Below are 18,431 nucleotides of genomic sequence, written 5' to 3' on the forward strand. Positions count from 1 at the left end.
CTGGTTACAGACCCTCCCCCTCCTCCTGCCGGCTCTCTTCCCCGCTCCCCCCCACCCCAACCCTCTCCCGCGGAGCCCCCGGCCCAGCTGGGCCCATCTGCCTCTGCCCAGGAGCCTGTTATTCAGCGGCGACTGCCCCTCCCCAGACTCAGCTGCAATGTAGGAGGGGAGGAGAGGACCACGGAACGCCCCGTCTGACCCCGAGCAGGGGCTGGCCTGATCTGAGGAGGGGGCGCCCCTCCCCAACACCGGCCCCTCTGACCCCGAGCAGGGACTGGTCTGATCTGAGGAGAGGGAGACACCCCCCACCCAACACCGGCCCCTCCGACCCCGAGCAGGGACTAGCCTGATCTGAGGAGGGGGCGCCCCCCCCACAACACCGGCCCCTCCGACCCCGAGCAGGGACTGGCCTGATCGGAGGAGGGGTCGCCCCCCCCAACACCGGCCCCTCCGACCCCGAGCAGGGACTGGCATGATCGGAGGAGGGGGCGTCCCCCCCCAACACCGGCCCCTCCGACCCCGAGCAGGGACAGGCCTGATCTGAGGAGGGGGAGACCCCCCCCACCCAAAACCGGCCCCTCCGACCCCGAGCAGGGACTGGCCTGATCGGAGGAGGGGGAGACCCCCCCCCACCCAACACCGGCCCCTCAGACCCCGAGCAGGGACTGGCCTGATCTGAGGAGGGGGCGGGCCGCGTCCCCGCAGGGACCGGTAGGCGGCGCCGGGCGAGCTGAAGGGGGAGTTGAGGGTCGCCGTTCTGGGCACGACGAGGTCGGCACAGGCGGTTTCTCAGGGGAAATGTGATCGATCGATCGATCGGCCGATCCCCCGTTGGCTCTCCGAGGGGACCCAACCGGCCGCTTGGGCCCTGCTCGCCCCGGGTCACGGGGTCGCTGCCCGTCCCCGGGCTGGAGGGGGGGCGGTCCCGATGTCGCCTCGTCCATCCCCCTGCCTTCACTCGAGGCCATCCCTGGAGGCGCCCCATCTCTCGGGCTTTCGGATTCCAGAGGCTGAGGGAAGTCACCCCCAACCTTTTATTTTTTCCTGGCTGAGACGTCCGACTCGTGGACTGATCCTCAGCCCGCCCTTCTTCCTTCTCCTCCCCCCATCCACCGAAGCGATCTGCGGCCGGGACCTGGAAACCGGGACGCCAGTCGCTCCCCTTGCCGCCCTTCCCCCACTTCTAGGCGCCCCCTTTCCCGAAGGCAGCATGTCTTTCCTGTGCCAGCGCTAGGCGGCAGGAAGGCCGACGGGACCCGGGCTACAAAGAGACTCCAAGTTTTATTGTGCGTCTCCTCTTCCAGTAGAGAGGAAGGGGTCGGACGGGCCGATAGACCGGGAGAGGCCCCGGAGGAAACTGGAGACACTCCATACCCCAGGGCCATCAGCGAGGGGCGAGGCCGAAGGGCGAGGCCGAAGGGCGAGGCCGAGGGGCGAGGCCGAGGGGCGACAGCCGGGAAGTGCCAGACACAGGAATGAGCGAAGTGGGTGGAGCGGGCCTAAGGTGGGGTCTAGTCTCCTTCTGAGTTGGAGGGGGCAAGGGACAACCTGCTTGGAGAACTCCATGGGGCCAGTCATCGTCTGCTGCCCCCTGGCCCTCGCTGCCCAACCTCTAGGCCTTCGCCAGCCTGAGGCTCTGGTTGTGGGTGGGGGCAAGTGGCTGTCTGTGTGGGTGGTGGAGGGTGGGATGGTTTATTGGGGGGTTGTAATAGGGTGTATGTGTGTGTGTGTGTGTGTGTGTGTGTGTGTGTGTGATGTCTGGGAGGGGAGACTACTGTGTTGTGTCTAGTCACGTTGTGTATGTAAGCATATGTGTGTGTGTGTGTGTTTACTGTCTATTTTGTGTGGGAGGGACGGGTGGGAGTCGTGCGTATGTGAGATGCGTGTGTAAGGGCAGCGGACAGGTCTTAGGCAGTGCGTGAAGGATCCCTGCGGGCCGGGGCCGGGGCCAGGGCCGGGGCCGGGGCCGGGGGGCCGCCGTGCGTGGGGGCGCTGTCCGTGGGCGGCTCGGGTTCGCTGGGGGCGGGGCGCGCGCGGGCCTCGGGACTGTGGAAGAAGGAGCAGAGTCGGAAGGAGGGCCGCAGGCCGGCCGCGATCGAGTCCAGGATCTGCACGAAGGTCGGTCGCAGGCGCGGATTCTGCAGCCAGCAGCGGTGCATCAGCTCCTGTCTGGGGGAGGTAGCGGGTGGGGAGGAGGGTCAGAGGTAGGGACCGCAGCCTCTGACCCCAAATCTTCTCCCCTGCCCCTGGGGAGAGCAGGCTGGGTCAGGGGAGAGGAGAGGGAGGGCGACAGAGGCTCTCGTCCGGGCGGGTGAGGCGAGGGACGGGGGACTGAGGTTCCTGGCTGGTGGGGAGGGGTCGGAGGCTCCGGGCTCCTTGGAGGAGGGGGACGAAGGCTCTAGGCTGCGGGGGGCGGGGGGGAGGGCTGAGGGGGACGGAGACTCCCGGCGTGGAGGGGGCTGGCTGGGCGCGGGGGGGGGGGGGGGGGGGGGGCCTCACAGCTGTGGGGGGCAGTGGTCCGGCTCCCCGAGAACGCCGCTGTCCATGACGAATCTCAGCACCTGCTCGTTGGACAGACCCTGATAGGGCTGCTCGGCCAGAGTCACGATCTCCCACAGCACCACCCCGAACGACCTGCCGAGGGCGGGCCCGGACCTCAGACCCCGCGGCGTCCCCTCCCCGCAACGACCTGCCGAGGGCGGGCCCGGGCCTCCGGCCCCGCGGCCCACGGCGCCCCGCCCCCGCTTCCCCTTGCTCCCCGCACTCCGCGGGGGCCCCGCTCCCCCCCCCCCACCGCTCCCCGCGGGCCCCGGCCCCGCTCCCGGCCCCGCTCCCGGCCCGCTCCCGCTCCCGGTCCTCGCCGGCCCCGGCCCCACCAGACGTCAGACTGCGTGCTGAAGATGCCGTCCTTGAGGGACTCGGGCGCCATCCAGCGCACCGGCAGCAGCCCCTTGCCCCCGCGGCGGTAATAGTCCGTCTCGTAGATGTCCCGCGTCATCCCGAAATCTGGAGGGGAGGGCGCGGGGAGGGGATGGGGTCCCAGTCAAGCCCCGCCCCATTCCGGAGAAGTCCCGCCCGGGAAGAGGCTCCTGCTCGTTGTCCGGCGGGATCCGCGGGGGACAGATCGGCGGGGGGGCCGGGGCGGGACCCCTCCGCGCCACCTGCGACCGTTCCTTCGGAGGCCGAGCCCCGGGGACTGCGGGGTCCTGGGTCGTCCGGGGCCGGGACCCCTCCTCCCCCGGCCCCGCCCCGCCCCGGCCCCGACGCGGACCCCCAGCCCGCACCCCCGATCTTGACGGTGAAGTCCTGGGACACCATGCAGTTGCGGGCGGCCAGGTCGCGGTGCACGAACTTGTTGGCGGAGAGGTAGGCCATGCCGTCCGCGATCTCCCCCGCCATTTGGATCATGTCCCCGAGCGTCGGTCGCGGCAGCCCCGGGTTGTCCTGCGGGGACAGATGGGGCCGCCACGGGTCGGAGCGGGGGTCGGGAGTCGGGGGTCGGGGGTCGGGGAGCAGAGAGGGGAGGGACGGGCCCAGGGAGCAGGGGCTGAGGGCGGGGAGGCCGCGGCGGCATCTCCGGGCAGGGGACCAGGAGATGGGGGCCCCGGCGCGCTCTCTCCCACCTCGGCCTCGGGCCGCAAGGAGCGCAGGTAACTCTTGAGGTCTCCACGGGTCATGAGCTCCATGATGACCAGGGCCGGCTGCCCTTGGGACACCACCCCCAGGAGACGCACCTGGGCGGGATTACAGGACGGGGGAGGTGAGAACGGAGGGAGGAAGCGGGGACCCCCGGGGAGGATGGGGGGAGGGGAGGGGCCGGGGGGATAACTGGCTCCAGCGGGGAGGCTCGGGAGGATGGGGTGAGTGGGCGATTGGGTGCCGGGAGCGGGAGTGGGGGACCTCGGGACCCCGAACCTGGCAGCTGGGCCTCTGCCGCCCTCACCCCTCCGTCATGGCCCCAGGCCTCTCTCCCTGGGACGGAGCCACCCCACCCCATCCCCCGGGCGACCCCTGACCCCCCGCACCACGTGGTGGCACTGGAAGGCTTTCATGACGGACGCCTCGTTGAGAAAGTCGATCCTCTCCCGGAGGCTGGCCAGCTCGTTGACCGCCTTCAGCGCCACGGGGGTGGGCGCGTCCCCCGGCTCCAGCCCGCGCATGAGCCCCTCGTAAACCATGCCGAACGAGCCCTGGCCCAGCTCCCGCAGCACCGTGATCCGCTCCCGCGGCACCTCCCATTCGTCCGGCACGTACACTGCGGGGACCGGGGCGGGGTCCGGGGCGGGGACCGGGGCGGGGACCGGGGCGGAGACCGGGACGGAGGCCGAGATGGAGACCGGGATGGGGAGGACAAAGTCTCAGGACCAAGCCTGTGCCCCCCCACCCCGCGCCTCCCGCCAGCTCGGACTACGACGGAGCCCCCCTCCTCCAGACAGCCTTCCCCCACGACCCCAGGCCACGCCCCGCAGGGGCTTCTACCGTCGGACGTGCTGAAGTACTCAGGATTGACCGAGGCGTAGAGGGTCCCGTTGAGGTAGCCGTCCCCGATCCTGGGCAGGAGGGGAGAGGAGGGAGGGGTAAGGTTCTGCAAGGGGAGATGGCAGCGCGGAGGAAAGGAGGGAGAGGGGAAAGGGAAGGTCGGAGGAGGTCACCTCTTTCTGTTGTAGAAAACCAGGGCGGCCAGGGCAGCGAGGAGCAGAATCAGTCCCACCGGGGTAACGGTGAGCAGCACATGGAGGCGGCTGGAGTCCTCCTCCGCTGGGGGAAGGCATTGGAGGTAGCGAGATCAGGCCGGGGGCAGCGCGGTCAGGCCGGGGACAGCGGGATCAGGCTAAGGGGCTGCGGGGTCAGGCCGGGGGGCAGTGGAGTCAGGCTGGGGAATAGCAGGGTCAGGCTGAGGAGCGGTGGGGTCGGACTGGGAAGAAATGACGGTCAGGCCAGGGGGCAGCAGGATCAGGCAGGGGGCAGAAGGGTCGGGTCGGGGGAACAGGAAGGTCGAGCTGGGGAGCAACGGGGTCAGATCAAGGGACAGTGGGGTCAGGCCGGGAGCAGCAGGGTCAGGCCAGAAAGCAACGAGGTCAGGGTGGGGGGGGCAGCAGGGTCAGGCAGAAGAGAGGCAGGTGTGTACTGGGGGGACTAGGGCAGGGTCTGGGACTAGGGCAGGACCCATCGCTGCACTGGATTCCTCCTTCTCCTCCTCCTCGTCCCCCACTGGGAGAGGGCAGGGGGATCAGACCGGGGAGCCGTGAGCAGCAAGAGGCTGGTGTGTGTGAGGGGAAGGGCAGTGGGTGTATGTGGGCGTCACAGCACCGGATTCGCCGGACTGGGGCGGGGCAGGGTGGGGGGCACAGGGGGCATCAGGCCCAAAGAGACCATCCCCCCAACCAGGGGAAGCCTGGGGCGCGGTCCTCGGGAGGGTGACAGGGAAGGGGGTGCGGTCCTTGGGGACGGCGGGAAGATGGAGCGAAGGGACTGGGGAGGAGGCTGGGGGCGGCACTGGGCCGCAGCGTACCGGGTCCGCCGACGTGGAAGGGCAGACTGCGGGTCCAGGAGCCGTTCCCGGCCAGCGAGGTGGCACGGATGCGGGCCGAGTAGTTTCCCGGATGGAGCACGGCCAAGTGCACGCCCCCCAGCGACTTGTAGCGGGCCGGGGACACGCACAGCACCGTGGCCACCTCCTGTGGGGCGGGAGCGGCGGGCTTGGACCGGGCCCGGGTCTGGGGCCGGGGCCGGGGGGCGGGGGCCGGGGCTGGGCCTGGGGCTGGGGCCGGTGGTCGGAGGGGGTGAGGAGGCCGAGGAACGGCGACCCTACCTCGCCCTCCCGCTTGTATTTGATCTCGTACTTGAGGACGAGGCCGTTGGGGTTGGGGGGCTTCTCCCAGCGCAGGAACACGCTGCTCTTCCCGGCCGAGGCCCAGGACACGTTCCCGGGAATGCTGTCCGCCTCCACTGCGCCGGGGGCGATGGGGAGGGGGAAGGATCGTGACCGTGTAAGTGATGTGGAGATCACTTTCCCGGGCAGGGCCGTGGAGAGGGGAAAGGGGAGAGGGGAGAGGACGGAGGCCGAGGAAGAGGAGGGTCCAAGGTGTTAAGACGAGCGGGAGGCGGGGCCGGCGGGAGTGAGGGGGTCGGCGGCAGGGGGGAAGCAGGGGGCTACCTACGCTGCGGCATGGTGCGGGCGAAGACGAAGGTCGGGGCGCTGCAGCCCACGGTGTGGGCGGCGTGGTTGCAGGCGTGGATGTCGATTCGATATTCGGTGAAATGCCGCAGGCCGCTCAGCACCACCCGCTCCCGCACCACCTTGTCCTCTCGGATCCAGAAATCGGCCTCGGCCCCCGACAGGGAGCCGTTGGCGGCCCCGACCCCCGCGTCCTGCCGCCGCCGCCGCCGCCGCCGCCGCCGCCGCCGGTTCAGCACTCTGTGGGCCCGTCCCTGGGGTCAGGACTCCCCTCTGACCGCTCCCGGGATCAGGACTCCCCTCTGACCGGCCCCGAGATCAAGACTCCCCTCTGACCGCCCCCGGGATCAGGACTCCCCTCTGACCGCCAGGGTCGGGGCCCCCCACCTCTGACCGTGGTCCCCCATCGGACCCGGTCCCTCCCCGCCGCACCCTCGCTCTCACCCCTGCGAGTTCTTGTTCACGGACGTTACTTTCCACGGGGGCCTGAGGATGTGGGGGACGAGTGGGCCGGGGTTGAGTCCCAGCGGTTAGAGAAGGCGAAGTCATGGGAGAAGGCGGGGCGGGGGGTGGCTAGGGCTGAGCCGCCGGGGGAACCGGGGTGAGGGGTGCTGGGGTAGAGGCAGAGCGCTAAGAAGCGGGGGTCCGGTGAAATGGGGGACACAGGGCCTCACCCGTGGGGGATCCTGGGCCGGGGACACAAGGGGCCGAAGTGCGGGTTCTGAGCCGTTGGGGGAGTGGGGCGTGGGGCAGAGGCACAGTACTTGGAGACGGGTCCGGTGGCATGGGGGACGGGGGCAAGCCGGACCGGGGAAACAAGGGGCCGACGGCCGGGGCTCAGTCTTTGAGCTGGAGGGCAGCGGGCTGGGATTGAGCCGTGGAGCCCCCCTCCGCTCCAGCACTCTCCCCTGGGTCCCCCCAGATCCTCTCCCCCCCGCTCCCCTGACCTGGGGATGATGATGGCGTTGTGCAGAAAGGTCTCGAACTCCTTCTGGAAGGAAGCCTCGTGGGCAGGCGGGGGCTGGGCCGCAGACCCCTGGCGGTGCTGGCAGGGGCAGCAAGCCGCACCCGCCTCCTCCTCCGTCTCGGCGCCGCCCTCCTCCCCGTCCCCGTCGAACCGGGGGTCTGCGCTGCCGCTGCTGCTGGGAAGACGCAGCCCTGGGGCCACGGGGTCACCGCGTCAGGCCGAGGCCTGGACCCAGGAGCCTCCCCCTCCCTCCCCACCCCCACTGTCTAGGGTCGGGGTCGGGGCCGGGAGGCGCCCGGGGCCGGAGACAAGGGGAAAGGGCGGGGAGAAGCGGTGGGGAAGAGCGGTGGAGAGCGCCCACCCTTGTGGCAGTGGTCATTGAGGAAGAGGTCGGCGTCCTCCGCCTGCCGCTGCCACAGCACCAGGTAGTAGGTGATGTTGCCGTTGCGCCGGGTCGGCGGTTTCCATCGCACCAGGAGGTGGGAGGACGAGTTGGACACAGAGATGACGTCCTGGGGCCCCGTGGGCGCTTCGAAGGCAGGGTGGGGGACGCTCAGGTCCCGGGAGACCCCCATCCCCTCCCCTTCCGCCCCCGGAGCAGGGGAAACAGAGGCACGAGGGGCTCGGGCACCGGGGTGCGGGCAACGGGGTGAGGGTGGGGGTGGGGCACAGGAGGGGCGCGTGGACCACCCCCGCCCCCGGCCCGCCCCAGGCGGGCGATCTGGGAAGCACCAGGTGACCTGATGAAACCGAGGCGCAGGGAGAGCTGGGGAAACTGAGGCGCCGGCCCGGGCCGGTACCTGCGGGCAGAGTGCGGAGGTAGATGACCGGGGTCTGGGCCCCGGGGGGCCGGTCCTCGCCGGCCGAGCTGAGCGTGATGGCCCGCACGAACACCGCGTACTGGGTCCAGGGCCTGAGGCCCCTTAGCGAGGCGGCCGGCAGCTGGTCGCGGCTGAGGGGCAGCTCCACGTCCAGCAGGCTCCAGCTCTGCCCCCCGCAGGCGTCCGGCCCGACGTGGTCTGTCACGTTCCGGAAGGGGCTGGGGGAGGGAGCCGGCGGGAGGTGGGGGGGGCGTCGGGGTCGGGGAGAGGGGCCCCAGGTCCCTCCCTCTCTTCCTCCACACCCCCGGCCGTGGAGTCCCGAGCCCCGGCTGGACTCTAGCCTGCATCCCTCTAACAGTCTTCCTTCTGGCGGGTCCGGCCCTCCTGTGGGGCCACGGCAGCTGCCACTGTTTCCCTCCCGCGCAGATGGTCAGCCTCGTTAATAAATAATTAAGTGCCGGTCTACCCACAATCCTAACAGATTGTAGCTCCCCTCCTCTCCGCCCTTGCCCTCCTACTCTGCTCCCTCCCTCTCCCCTTTCCCCCCCCAACACACGCACACACCCCCTAAGGGGCTGATTCGGTATGCCTAAATTAATCTTGCACCTTCCATCTGATCGACTCAATCTCTCCCCCAACGAGTCATTTGCATGTCACTACTTATCCACTCCATCAATCCTCTCATTGGCCCAAATCCACCTGCCCCTTCTTTCCGCCCCCGGGTCTGAGAAGCCGAGATCTAGACAACGATGGTGATGATGATAAGGATGTTGGTGATTGTCTAGATCCTGGATTTTATTGAAATAATATTATATTAATACTAATAATTATACTATGGCCACGGTATTTGTTACTATTTGCCAAGATAGGGTAGAAAGATGTAATCTGGTAGGATGCAGTCCCTGTCCCACGTCAAGTTCACAGCTAAGAGGTGCAGGGAGAACTGGTGTTTAACTCCATTTTACAGATAAAGAAACTGAAGCACCAAGAGGTTAAGCTTTTCCACTAGACCATGCTGCTTCTCTCAGGCCCACAGAGGTCAAAAGGACCAGCCCCCAGCCCTCACACCAGGTAGATGCAGGCTCGCTGCCCCAATCCCCATTCCTCCCACACTCTGATCACCCTACCTGCCCCTGCAGTCGGAATCAGGTCCTCTGACCGCTCGTGGTCTCACAATAAATGCTCAATAAATACTATTGATGATGATGATGATGATGATGATGATGAAGACGATGATAATGACCCTGAGCAAGCCCCCGGTCCTGTCCTCTGTCTACATTCCGCTTCCCAAATGCCCTCTCCCTTCCTTCCTCTGTTCTACTACTGGTGGTTCCCGTGGCGTGCCTAGTGAGCTTTTTTCAGGAGCATCAGCCCCCTTCAGCACCAACCTGAGCCCGGCCCCCTGCCCACACCCCCTGCTTCCTCTAGATCTAGGTGGCTATGGCTCTAGCCAGAACTGTGGTCATCCTCCATATGCCAAGAAGATGCCGCTGATGATGTTCACTCGAGTCCAGGCGTGAGTGAAAAGGCCACTCTGGGATCACAGTCTCTGCCACATCGGGCACACAAGAAGGTTGCCCCTTGTTGTGTTGTTGTGTTTAATGTTTGCAGTGCCTGGCACTGTTCTCTCTTTTGCCTCCTTGCCTCTCTCTCCCTCTGTCCCTGCAAACTTTTTGCCCAAAGAGAATGGCTTCCTTCTGGCTGGCAATGCACCATGCAGATCTGTCTTCAGCAGTTGACTCTCCGTCCCGGGCTGGGATGCAGCTCTGTCCGAGCCTTAGCTTCTTGGGGCTGCTCCCTCTGCTCGCTTGCTGTCCGTTTCCCGATTTCCGCTCTCCAGTCCCTCGACCTCTAGTCAGCCACTCCCTGCCCACCTTCATGGATTCCCTGCCCTTACCTCCACCCTCACTTTCCTGCCTGTCCCATCTCCTTCCCCGGGGCCCCAGGCCCTGGTCTGTGGTCCCCGGTCCCCAAGACCCCGGCCCCCCGGCCCCTAGCCCCCAGGACCCCGGGGCCTTCGCTCACGCCTCCTTGTAGTAGACGATGAAGCTGATGAGGTCGCGGGCCTCGGGCGGCTCATAGCGCTCCCACTGCAGCACGATGCGGTCAGACTCCGTCACGTTGGACACGAAGCTCAGGGCCCTCGTCCTGCCTGGGGGAGGAGGGAGGGATTCAGGGAGAGCGGGGGCGGGGCAGGGGCTGTCTGTCACTGAGCCTCACCCCGCTGCTCAGTCCCACCCACCCCTCCACACACACACACACACACACACACACACACACACACATTCTGACCTGCCTGGCGCCCAGGGAGACACACAGACGGACAGCAGGACCCACCCCTCCCCCTCCCCGTATGGGCAGGCCCTCACAGGAGGTGCTGTCACCACTGGTCACATGCACTTCTGGGGGCACGGGAGCCCGTGTGGCGCCCAGATATACCTTCCCTGACACCTCCTCCCCACTCCCACTCACAGGAGGCGCGGTCGCCATTGGTCCGGGGGTTGATCTCTGCCTTGTTCTGCCGGCCGCGGGTGCCGGTCTCCTGCTCCAGCCGGTAGATGTCGGCAAGGCAGAGGCGGGGGTTGAAGGCGAAGTAGACCTTGCCGACGGGAATGGCCGGGCCCCGCTGCTGGCCCCAGGCCCACAGCTGCTGCAGGTTCTGGTTGTCCAGCACGTAGAGCGTGTAGTTCCTGAGGGGCAGAGGTGGCAGGTGGGGGGGGGAGGGGGAGGCGGGGGCTGCAAGCCCGGAACCCCCACCCTCCCAGTACATCGCACCCAGTAAGTCCTCCCAAGCAACACTCAAGAATGTACAGAGAATCACACGGGCACATAAACACACACGCATGGGCATATACATGGGCGCCCAGTCACTCACACCCAAGGACAGCCACAGGTGTACACACACACACACACACACACACACACACACACACACAGGCCCACCCCAGGCCAACGCGAGCCTCCGAAGGCCAAGCCCGCACCCGTCCACCATGGAATCTCCACGGATGAGTTTGAGGTTGCGGAAGAAGCTGAGGGACAGCAGAGCGGAGGAGTGCTTGATCTTTAGGAAGCCGGTGATGGTCTCCACCAGCCCCAGCGCCCTCTCCAGCTCCCCGGCCAGGTTGTCTGCGGGACGGGGAAGGGAGAAGGGGAAGAGGGAAAGGGGCGCCTCACTGCGCGGGTCTGGAGAAGGGAAAGCTGGGCGGCCGCGGGGAGGGGAGGGGAGGGGCCGCGGGGCGAGGGCAGGGCCGAGATCTCCTGCTTCCACTTAACTGTCACTCCCTCCACATGCGCATCGGATCCCATGCCTTCGCATCTTATAAAAACTCTCGCCCTTCCCCTTCTTAACTACCCCCTTCAACAGTTCACTCTCCAAAGGCTTCTTCCCCACTACCTTCAAACGTGGCCACGTCTTCCCCATCCTAAAAAAAGCCTCCCTTGACCCCACAGCCCCCTCCATTTATCGCCCCATTTCCCTCCTGACCTTCCTTTCCGAACTCCTTGAGCGAGTCGTCTACACTCGCTGCCTCGAATTCCTCTCCTCCAACTCTCTCCTGGCCCCCCTCCGATCTGGCTTCCGCCCCCTCCACTCCACTGAAACCTCCCTCTCTAAGGTCACCGATGACCTCCTTCTTGCCAAGCCCAACGGCTCCTACTCCATCTTAATCCTCCTCGACCTTTCATTCATTCATTCATTCATTCAATAGTAGTTATTGAGCGCTTACTATGTGCAGAGCACTGTACTAAGCGCTTGGAATGAACAAGTCGGCAACAGATAGAGACGGTCCCTGCCATTTGACGGGCTTACAGTCTAATCGGGGGAGACGGACAGACCAGAACAATGGCAATAAATAGAGTCAAGGGGAAGAACATCTCGTAAAAACAATGGCAACTAAATAGAATGAAGGCGATGTACAATTCATTAACAAAATAAATAGGGTAATGGAAATATATACAGTTGAGCGGACGAGTACAGTGCTGTGGGGATGGGAAGGGAGAGGTGGAGGAGCAGAGGGAAAAGGGGAAAAAGAGGGTTTAGCTGCGGAGAGGTAAACGGGGGGTGGCAGAGTGAGTAGAGGGAGAAGAGGAGCTCAGTCTGGGAAGGCCTCTTGGAGGAGGTGAGTTTTAAGTAGGGTTTTGAAGAGGGGAAGAGAATCAGTTTGGCGGAGGTGAGGAGGGAGGGCGTTCCAGGACCGCGGGAGGACGTGGCCCAGGGGTCGACGGCGGGATAGGCGAGACTGAGGGACGGTGAGGAGGTGGGCGGCGGAGGAGCGGAGCGTGCGGGGTGGGCGGTAGAAAGAGAGAAGGGAGGAGAGGTAGGAAGGGGCAAGGTGATGGAGAGCCCTGAAGCCTAGAGTGAGGAGTTTTTGTTTGGAGCGGAGGTTGATAGGCAACCACTGGAGTTGTTTAAGAAGGGGCGTGACATGCCCAGATCGTTTCTGCAGGAAGGTGAGCCGGGCAGCGGAGTGAAGAATAGACTGGAGCGGGGCGAGAGAGGAGGAAGGGAGGTCAGAGAGAAGGCTGACACAGTAGCCGAGCCGGGATATAACGAGAGTCTCAGCGGGCTTTGACATTGTGGACCATCCCATTCTCAATACGTTATCCAACCTTGGCTTCACTGACTCCGTCCTCTCCTGGTTCTCCTTTTATCTCTCTGGCCGTTCATTCTCAGTCTCCTTGGCGGGCTCCTCCTTCCCCTCCCATCCCCTAGCTGCAGGGGTCCCTCAAGGTTCAGTTCTTGGTGTCCTTCTGTTTTCCATCTACACTTACTCCCTTGGAGAACTCATTCGCTCCCGTGACTTTGACTATCATCTCTATGTGGATGACACCCACGTGTATATCTCCTCCCCTGTTCTCTCTCCCTCCTTCCAGGCTCGCACCTCCTCCTACTTTCGGGACATCTTCACCAGGACATCCTCCCGCCAGCTAAAACTCAACGTGTCCAAGACTGAGCTCCTTAACTTCCCTCCCAAACCCTGTCCTCTCCCTGGCTTTCCCGATACTGTGGACGGCACAACCATCCTTCCCGTCTCACAGGCCCACAACCTTGGTGACATCCTTGACTCGGCTATCTCATTCACCCCCCCCACCCCCCATATCCAATCCGTCACCAAAACCCACCGGTCCCACCTTCGTAACATCGCCAAGATCCGCCCTTTCCTCTCCATCCAAACCGCTACCACGTCAGTACAAATCACTCATCCTATCCCGACTGGAATACTGCATCAGCCTCCTATCTGACCTCCCAACTTCCTGTCTCTCCCCCCTTCAGTCCGTACTTCACTCGGATTATCTTTCTAACAGAAACGTTCTGTGCATGTCGCCCCCCTGCTCAAAAATCTCCAGTGGTTGCCTAACATCCTCCGTATCCAATGAAAACTCCTCACTACTGGCTTCAAAGCTCTCCATCACCTTGCCCCTTCTTCCCTCACCTTCCTTTTCTCCTCCATCCCAGCCCAAACACTCCGTTCCTCTGGTGCCACGGACCTTCTCAGTGGGCCTCGTTCTCGCCCGTCCCGCCGTCGACCCCTGGCCTACGTCCTACCTCTGGCCTGGAATACCCTCCCTCCTCAAATCCACCAATCACTCTTCTCTCTTTCAAAGCCCTACTGAAGGCTCACCTCCTCCAAGCAGCCTTCCCACACTCAGCCTCCCTTTTCCTCAGCTCCCCCTCCCGTTTGCGGCACCTCGATTCACTCTCTTTGCTCTTCTCTCCTTCTCCCTGCCCCACAATATATCTATAATTCTATTTATTTCTACCGCTGCCGGTTTACTTGTTTTGAAATCTCTCTCTCCCCTTCTGGACTGTGAGCCCGGTGTAGGCAGAGACTGCCTCTCTTTATTGCTGAACTGTACTTTCCAAGCGCTTAGCACGGTGCCCTGCACACAGTAAGCGCTCAATAAGTACGATTGAATGAATGAATGAGTGGGGCGGGGCGAGGGCGGGGCCGAGGGGCGGGGTCTCTGGGGACGGGGCTGGCCAGGGGAAGCCCGCCGGGGATCTCCGTCGGGGGCGGGAAGGGATGGCGGGGCGGGGCGGGGCGGGGCGGGGCGGGGCGAGGCGGGGCGGGGCGGGGCCTCACTGCCGCGGCGCAGGTTGAAGATGAGATTTCCATCCACGTGGGTGCATCCGGTCAGCTCCTGCGCGGCCTGCGGGGAGTCGATGGTCTTGGTCCCCACGCTGCAGCGCTTAGGACACAGCCCTTCGCACTTGCGGCAAAAGACGCTGCGGGCGGGGAGTAGGGAGGGCGGGGCGAGGCCGTGAGAAAGGCGGGGGCCGCGCCCGGACAAGGCGCCCGGCCCGGCCCGGCCCGGCCCGGCCCGGCCCCGCTGCCCGTGCCCACCTGCTGCCATTGCGCGTGAAGCCCGGCGGGCAGTGAGCCAGGCAGACGTCCCCGTGGATGACGAAGTCGGAGGAGCCTCCGGCCGCGGCCACGGACACGGCGCGGAGGCTGGCGCAGTAGGCGGCCGTCACGCAGCGCCAACCCTCGTACTGGTAGGTGCCCGGCGGGCAGGTGCGGTGGCACTGGCCGCCGAAGTGGAAGTGGCGGCAGGCGACGCAGGCGCGGGGGTCGTCGGTGCGGCCGCAGCCCCCCAGGCACTCGGGGTGACAGCAGGCCCCGGCGGCCGTGCACGACGTCCCGCCCTCGCAGGGACACACTGGGGCGGGGGGGAAGCGGGGGGGAAGCGGGGGCGGCGACCGCCCAGTCAGCGCCCGGACAGACCCGCTGCCGGACCCCGGGCCTGGACTCCCCCCTCCCCAGCCCGCCTTCCCGGAGTCCGGAGGGCCCCCTCCCATCCCCCCGCAAGCGGGACCCGCCCTGCGACTGCTTAGGGAGGGCCGAGGAGAGGGCAGGGGGCGGGGGTTGGGGACCCGGGGCCCGGGGGGCGGGATCCGGAGGGGAGCCGAGTGGAGTGGCGTGATGCTGGAGGGGGAGGGGAGCGGGGGCGAGGGGTGCGGGGTCCGGAGGGGAGCCGAGTGGAGTGGCGTGATGCTGGGGGGAGGGGAGGGGAGGGGAGGGGAGACGAGGGGTGGGGGCGCGGGGTCCGGGATCCCGACCGGGCGGGTGTTGACAGGAAACAGCGCCGCCGGGCCTGGGCCCTGTGTACAGCCAACAAGGCCAGCGGGAGCCGCCGCTTCACCCAAAACAGCGGGCCGGGCGCCACGAGGAGACCCACGCTCCCGCTGCCCCCCCGGTCTCCCCCCGGCCCCGCAGGTCGGCGACCCCGGGGGAGGCCCCAGGCCTGGGGACCGGGCCTCCCGGCACCCGCCCCCTCAAGTGCGTCCTCCCCACCTCCCGCCCGTCCGGCCCGGCCCGGCCCGGCCCGGTCCCGCCGCGCGGTCCCGACCCGCTCACCCCGCTGGCAGTGCGCCGAGGTCCAGCAGCGGAAACCGCTGCGGCCGTTGACGGTGGTGCGGGCGCAGGGCCTCTCCCCGCCGCCCCGCAGGCCCGGGCAGAGCTCGGCGCACTCCTCCAGCGGCTTGTTGGCCACGATGTGGTTGCCCTCGGGCCGGCCGCCCTGCAGCAGGCCCCAGTCCACGGTGGACACGTGGCACAGCTCCTGGTTGCGCTCGACGCGCACGGCGCCGCGGGCGATGGCGGCCAGGGCGGGCAGGCCCAGGTCCCGCAGGTGCGGCATCTCCACCACCACCAGCGCGTAGCTGAAGAAGAGGCGGGCGCCGCGGACCACGGCCAGGTTGGGGAAGAGGTCGCGCAGGCTCTCCAGCCCGTACACGCGGAAGAGCAGCAGGTAGCCCGTCACCATGACCAGGCGCGGGAACCGGCGGGCCCGAAAGTCCTCGCCCGTGGCCGTGGACATGAGCAGGATCTGCAGGTGGCCCTCGATGACGCTGCAGTTCTCCAGCGCCGACAGCCGCGCCACGTCGTGCCGAATGTCCTGGCTCGGGCACACTGGGGACGGTCCGGGCAGGGGCGGAGGGTCGCACGGTCACGGGGGGCGGGATGACGGGACGGGGGACGACCCTCCCCCCAGCCCCGACCCTGACCTCCGCCCTCCCACCCTGAGCCCACCCGCCTCCGAGGCTAACCTAGACTGTCAGCTCGCTGTGGGCAGGGATTGTCTCTCGATTGCTCTACTGTACTTTTCCAAGCGCTCTGCACACAGTAAGCGCTCAGTAAATAAGATTGAAAGAATGAATGAATAACCTCGACCTGTGGCCCTCGGTGGGGTTGGGCCAGGGGCCCCCAGCCAGGGAGAGCGGGAAAGTAGCCTCCGGCTCCCTCTGGCCACGCAGCCGCCCCCGGCCCGGCCTCGTCCCGCCGGCCCCAGGGAAGTCGAGGTTTCTGCCAACCGGCCTCTCGCCGCGCTGGGCACCGTGCCATCTCCCTACCAGGCTGTCTGCCCACCAGCCGACCCGGGTCACCTCCATTAATGCGACTGACCGGGGAAGGCCAGAAACCCTCCCCTCGACCCCTCCAGGGCTCGCTCGACCTCCACCTCCCTTGTTCCCTGATCCCCCTGGTCTCCTCCATCTCTGCCCATCTCCGCCTCGCCCGTCTCTGCTTCTCACTGTCTTCGTTGCCCCCTCACCCATAAGCCGTCCCAGACTGCAGCGGCATCTCCGGATGCTCCCTTCCCCGCCTCCCGCGCCCCCCCACCCCCGCTCTCGGAAGAAGGGCCATGGAAGGGCAGGGCGGCGAGAGGGGCAGGTCTGCAGGGAAGGTGCCCAGAACCATCCAACCCCAATCCCGCCCAGCCCACAGCCCTGGGGTTCTGGACCTTCTGGAAAGGACCTTCCCCCTCGACCACTCCCCGAGCCTCGCCAGACCTGGACTTTGCTAGGCCAGTGGGCGAAATAATAGTAACGGTGTTTGTTAAGCACTATGTGCCAAGCGCTGGGGTAGATACAGGGTAATCAGGTTGTCCCACGTGGGGCTCACACTTTTAATCCCATTTTACAGATGAGGGAACTGAGGCCCAGAGAAGTGAAGTAACTTGCCCAAGGTCACACAGCAGACAAGTGGCAGAGTCGGGATTAGACCCACGATCTTCTGACTCGCAGGCCCGTGCTCTTCGCACTACGCTATGCCATTCCGCAGTCTAGCCCAGATCCTTAGCTCCGCTGGGACCGGCCCCCGCCCAGGGAGAGCGGGGAGATGAGGCCCGCGGGGCGGACTTACCTTCGGGCGGGTCCCGGCTCTGCGTCCCAGGCAGGAAGCCCAGCAAGAGGCAGGCGAGCGGCAGCCCCAGGGGGGCTGAGGGTGTTACCATAGCCTCCCCTCCTCGGCCTGCGCCCCTGGCCCGGCCGCCACGGCTCACCACGCAGAGAGAGACCGAGAGAGAGGGCAGAGGGAGACCTCGTAGGGGAGCAGGGAGTCTCCGAGTGAAACTATGTCTGGGCGGGGAGCAGTCTGCGGCCGGAGGGGCTGGGCCGGGGGGTGGGAGCTGGGGCTGCGGCGGGGGGCGGGGCAGGGATACGGCTCTGGCGCCCCCTGCTGGCCGCAGCGGAGTGTGGGGGCGGGGCGGTGACTGAGCTCTGTCGCCCCCTGCTGGCCGTGCGGGGCGTGAGGGCGGGGCAATGACGGGGCTCTGTCGCCCCCTGCTGGCCGTGGCGGGGTATAGGGCGGGCCACTGGAGGGGCTCTGGCGCCCCCTGCTGGCCGCGGCGGCGCGGGGGGGCAGGGACTGAACTCTGGCGCCCCCTGCTGGCCCCGGCGGGGCGAGGGACGGGGCTCTGGCGCCCCCTGCTGGCCGCCCGAGGCCGGCGCTGGTCCTGGCGAAGCGTGGCGCCCGGAGCCCGGGGCCGAGGGAGGTGACCTCCGCCGTCCCCCTGCGCCCGAGGGAGAGGAGGCGGGCAGCGCTTCGTTGCGGCTGAATTCAAAATATTTACCCCGATAGCGGGGGGTGGGGGTGGGGGTGGGGGTGGGGGTTTCTGTTGGGGGAAATAAGGTGGCAGGGCCGGGCAAGGCAGACCCCGAGGGCGGGCGGCTCGGAGCCTCTTCTCGGCCGGGAGGGAGCAGCGGCAGCAACGCGCCCCGCGGCCCGGCGGGGAGGGGCTTCTTCTTGCCCGTTTTCGGTGGGGCCCGCGGCCAGCGACTCAGAGACACCCTCCACCCCAGGTACCGGGGCCCTTCGGGAAGATTCACCACAAGAGTCGGGAGAGGCAGGCGACATCGGGGCACAGGGCGGCGGGCAGCCAAGGGCAGCGAAGGGCAGGGAAGGGCAGCGGCGGGCAGCGCTGGGCCCCGGGGCCGGGGCGGGCGGCTGCTCTGCCGGGCGGGCCGGGGACACCCCCGTCCCGGGGGGCTGCGGCTAGCTCATCCCTCACTTTTTCCCCGGCGCTTAGTACGGCACTTTACACACAGTCATTCATCGCCGAGGGTGAACTGTCGCGACTCCCCTGCCCGATCCGCGGGGCGGGGGGAGGCCGGGCGCGGGTGACCACTCTTGGAATAATCGCCCCCAGCCCGGCCCCCGCCGGCGCCGGCGGGCCTCGGTCCCGG

General features: G+C 66.9%; 1 protein-coding gene across 1 annotated transcript; it reads right to left on the minus strand.

The window, feature by feature from the left end:
- Positions 1-148: 148 nt before the first annotated feature.
- On the minus strand, positions 149-17,336 carry INSRR (insulin receptor related receptor). The gene is made up of 24 exons (XM_029055450.2): positions 17,110-17,336; positions 15,325-15,879; positions 14,311-14,626; positions 14,050-14,192; positions 10,948-11,092; positions 10,439-10,656; positions 9,992-10,118; positions 7,946-8,184; positions 7,507-7,674; positions 7,126-7,336; positions 6,623-6,664; positions 6,162-6,418; positions 5,813-5,949; positions 5,513-5,678; positions 4,653-4,758; positions 4,480-4,550; positions 4,026-4,255; positions 3,624-3,734; positions 3,285-3,444; positions 2,877-3,006; positions 2,500-2,634; positions 1,984-2,169; positions 671-757; positions 149-152 (listed from the first exon to the last, which is right to left on the minus strand). The coding sequence occupies exons 1-24, from the start codon at positions 17,198-17,200 to the stop codon at positions 149-151; spliced, it is 4,035 nt and encodes a 1,344-aa protein (XP_028911283.1). The 5' UTR covers positions 17,201-17,336.
- Positions 17,337-18,431: the final 1,095 nt, after the last annotated feature.

Source organism: Ornithorhynchus anatinus, chromosome X5 (assembly GCF_004115215.2).
Source record: "Ornithorhynchus anatinus isolate Pmale09 chromosome X5, mOrnAna1.pri.v4, whole genome shotgun sequence".
NCBI classification, from domain to species: Eukaryota; Metazoa; Chordata; class Mammalia; order Monotremata; family Ornithorhynchidae; genus Ornithorhynchus; species Ornithorhynchus anatinus.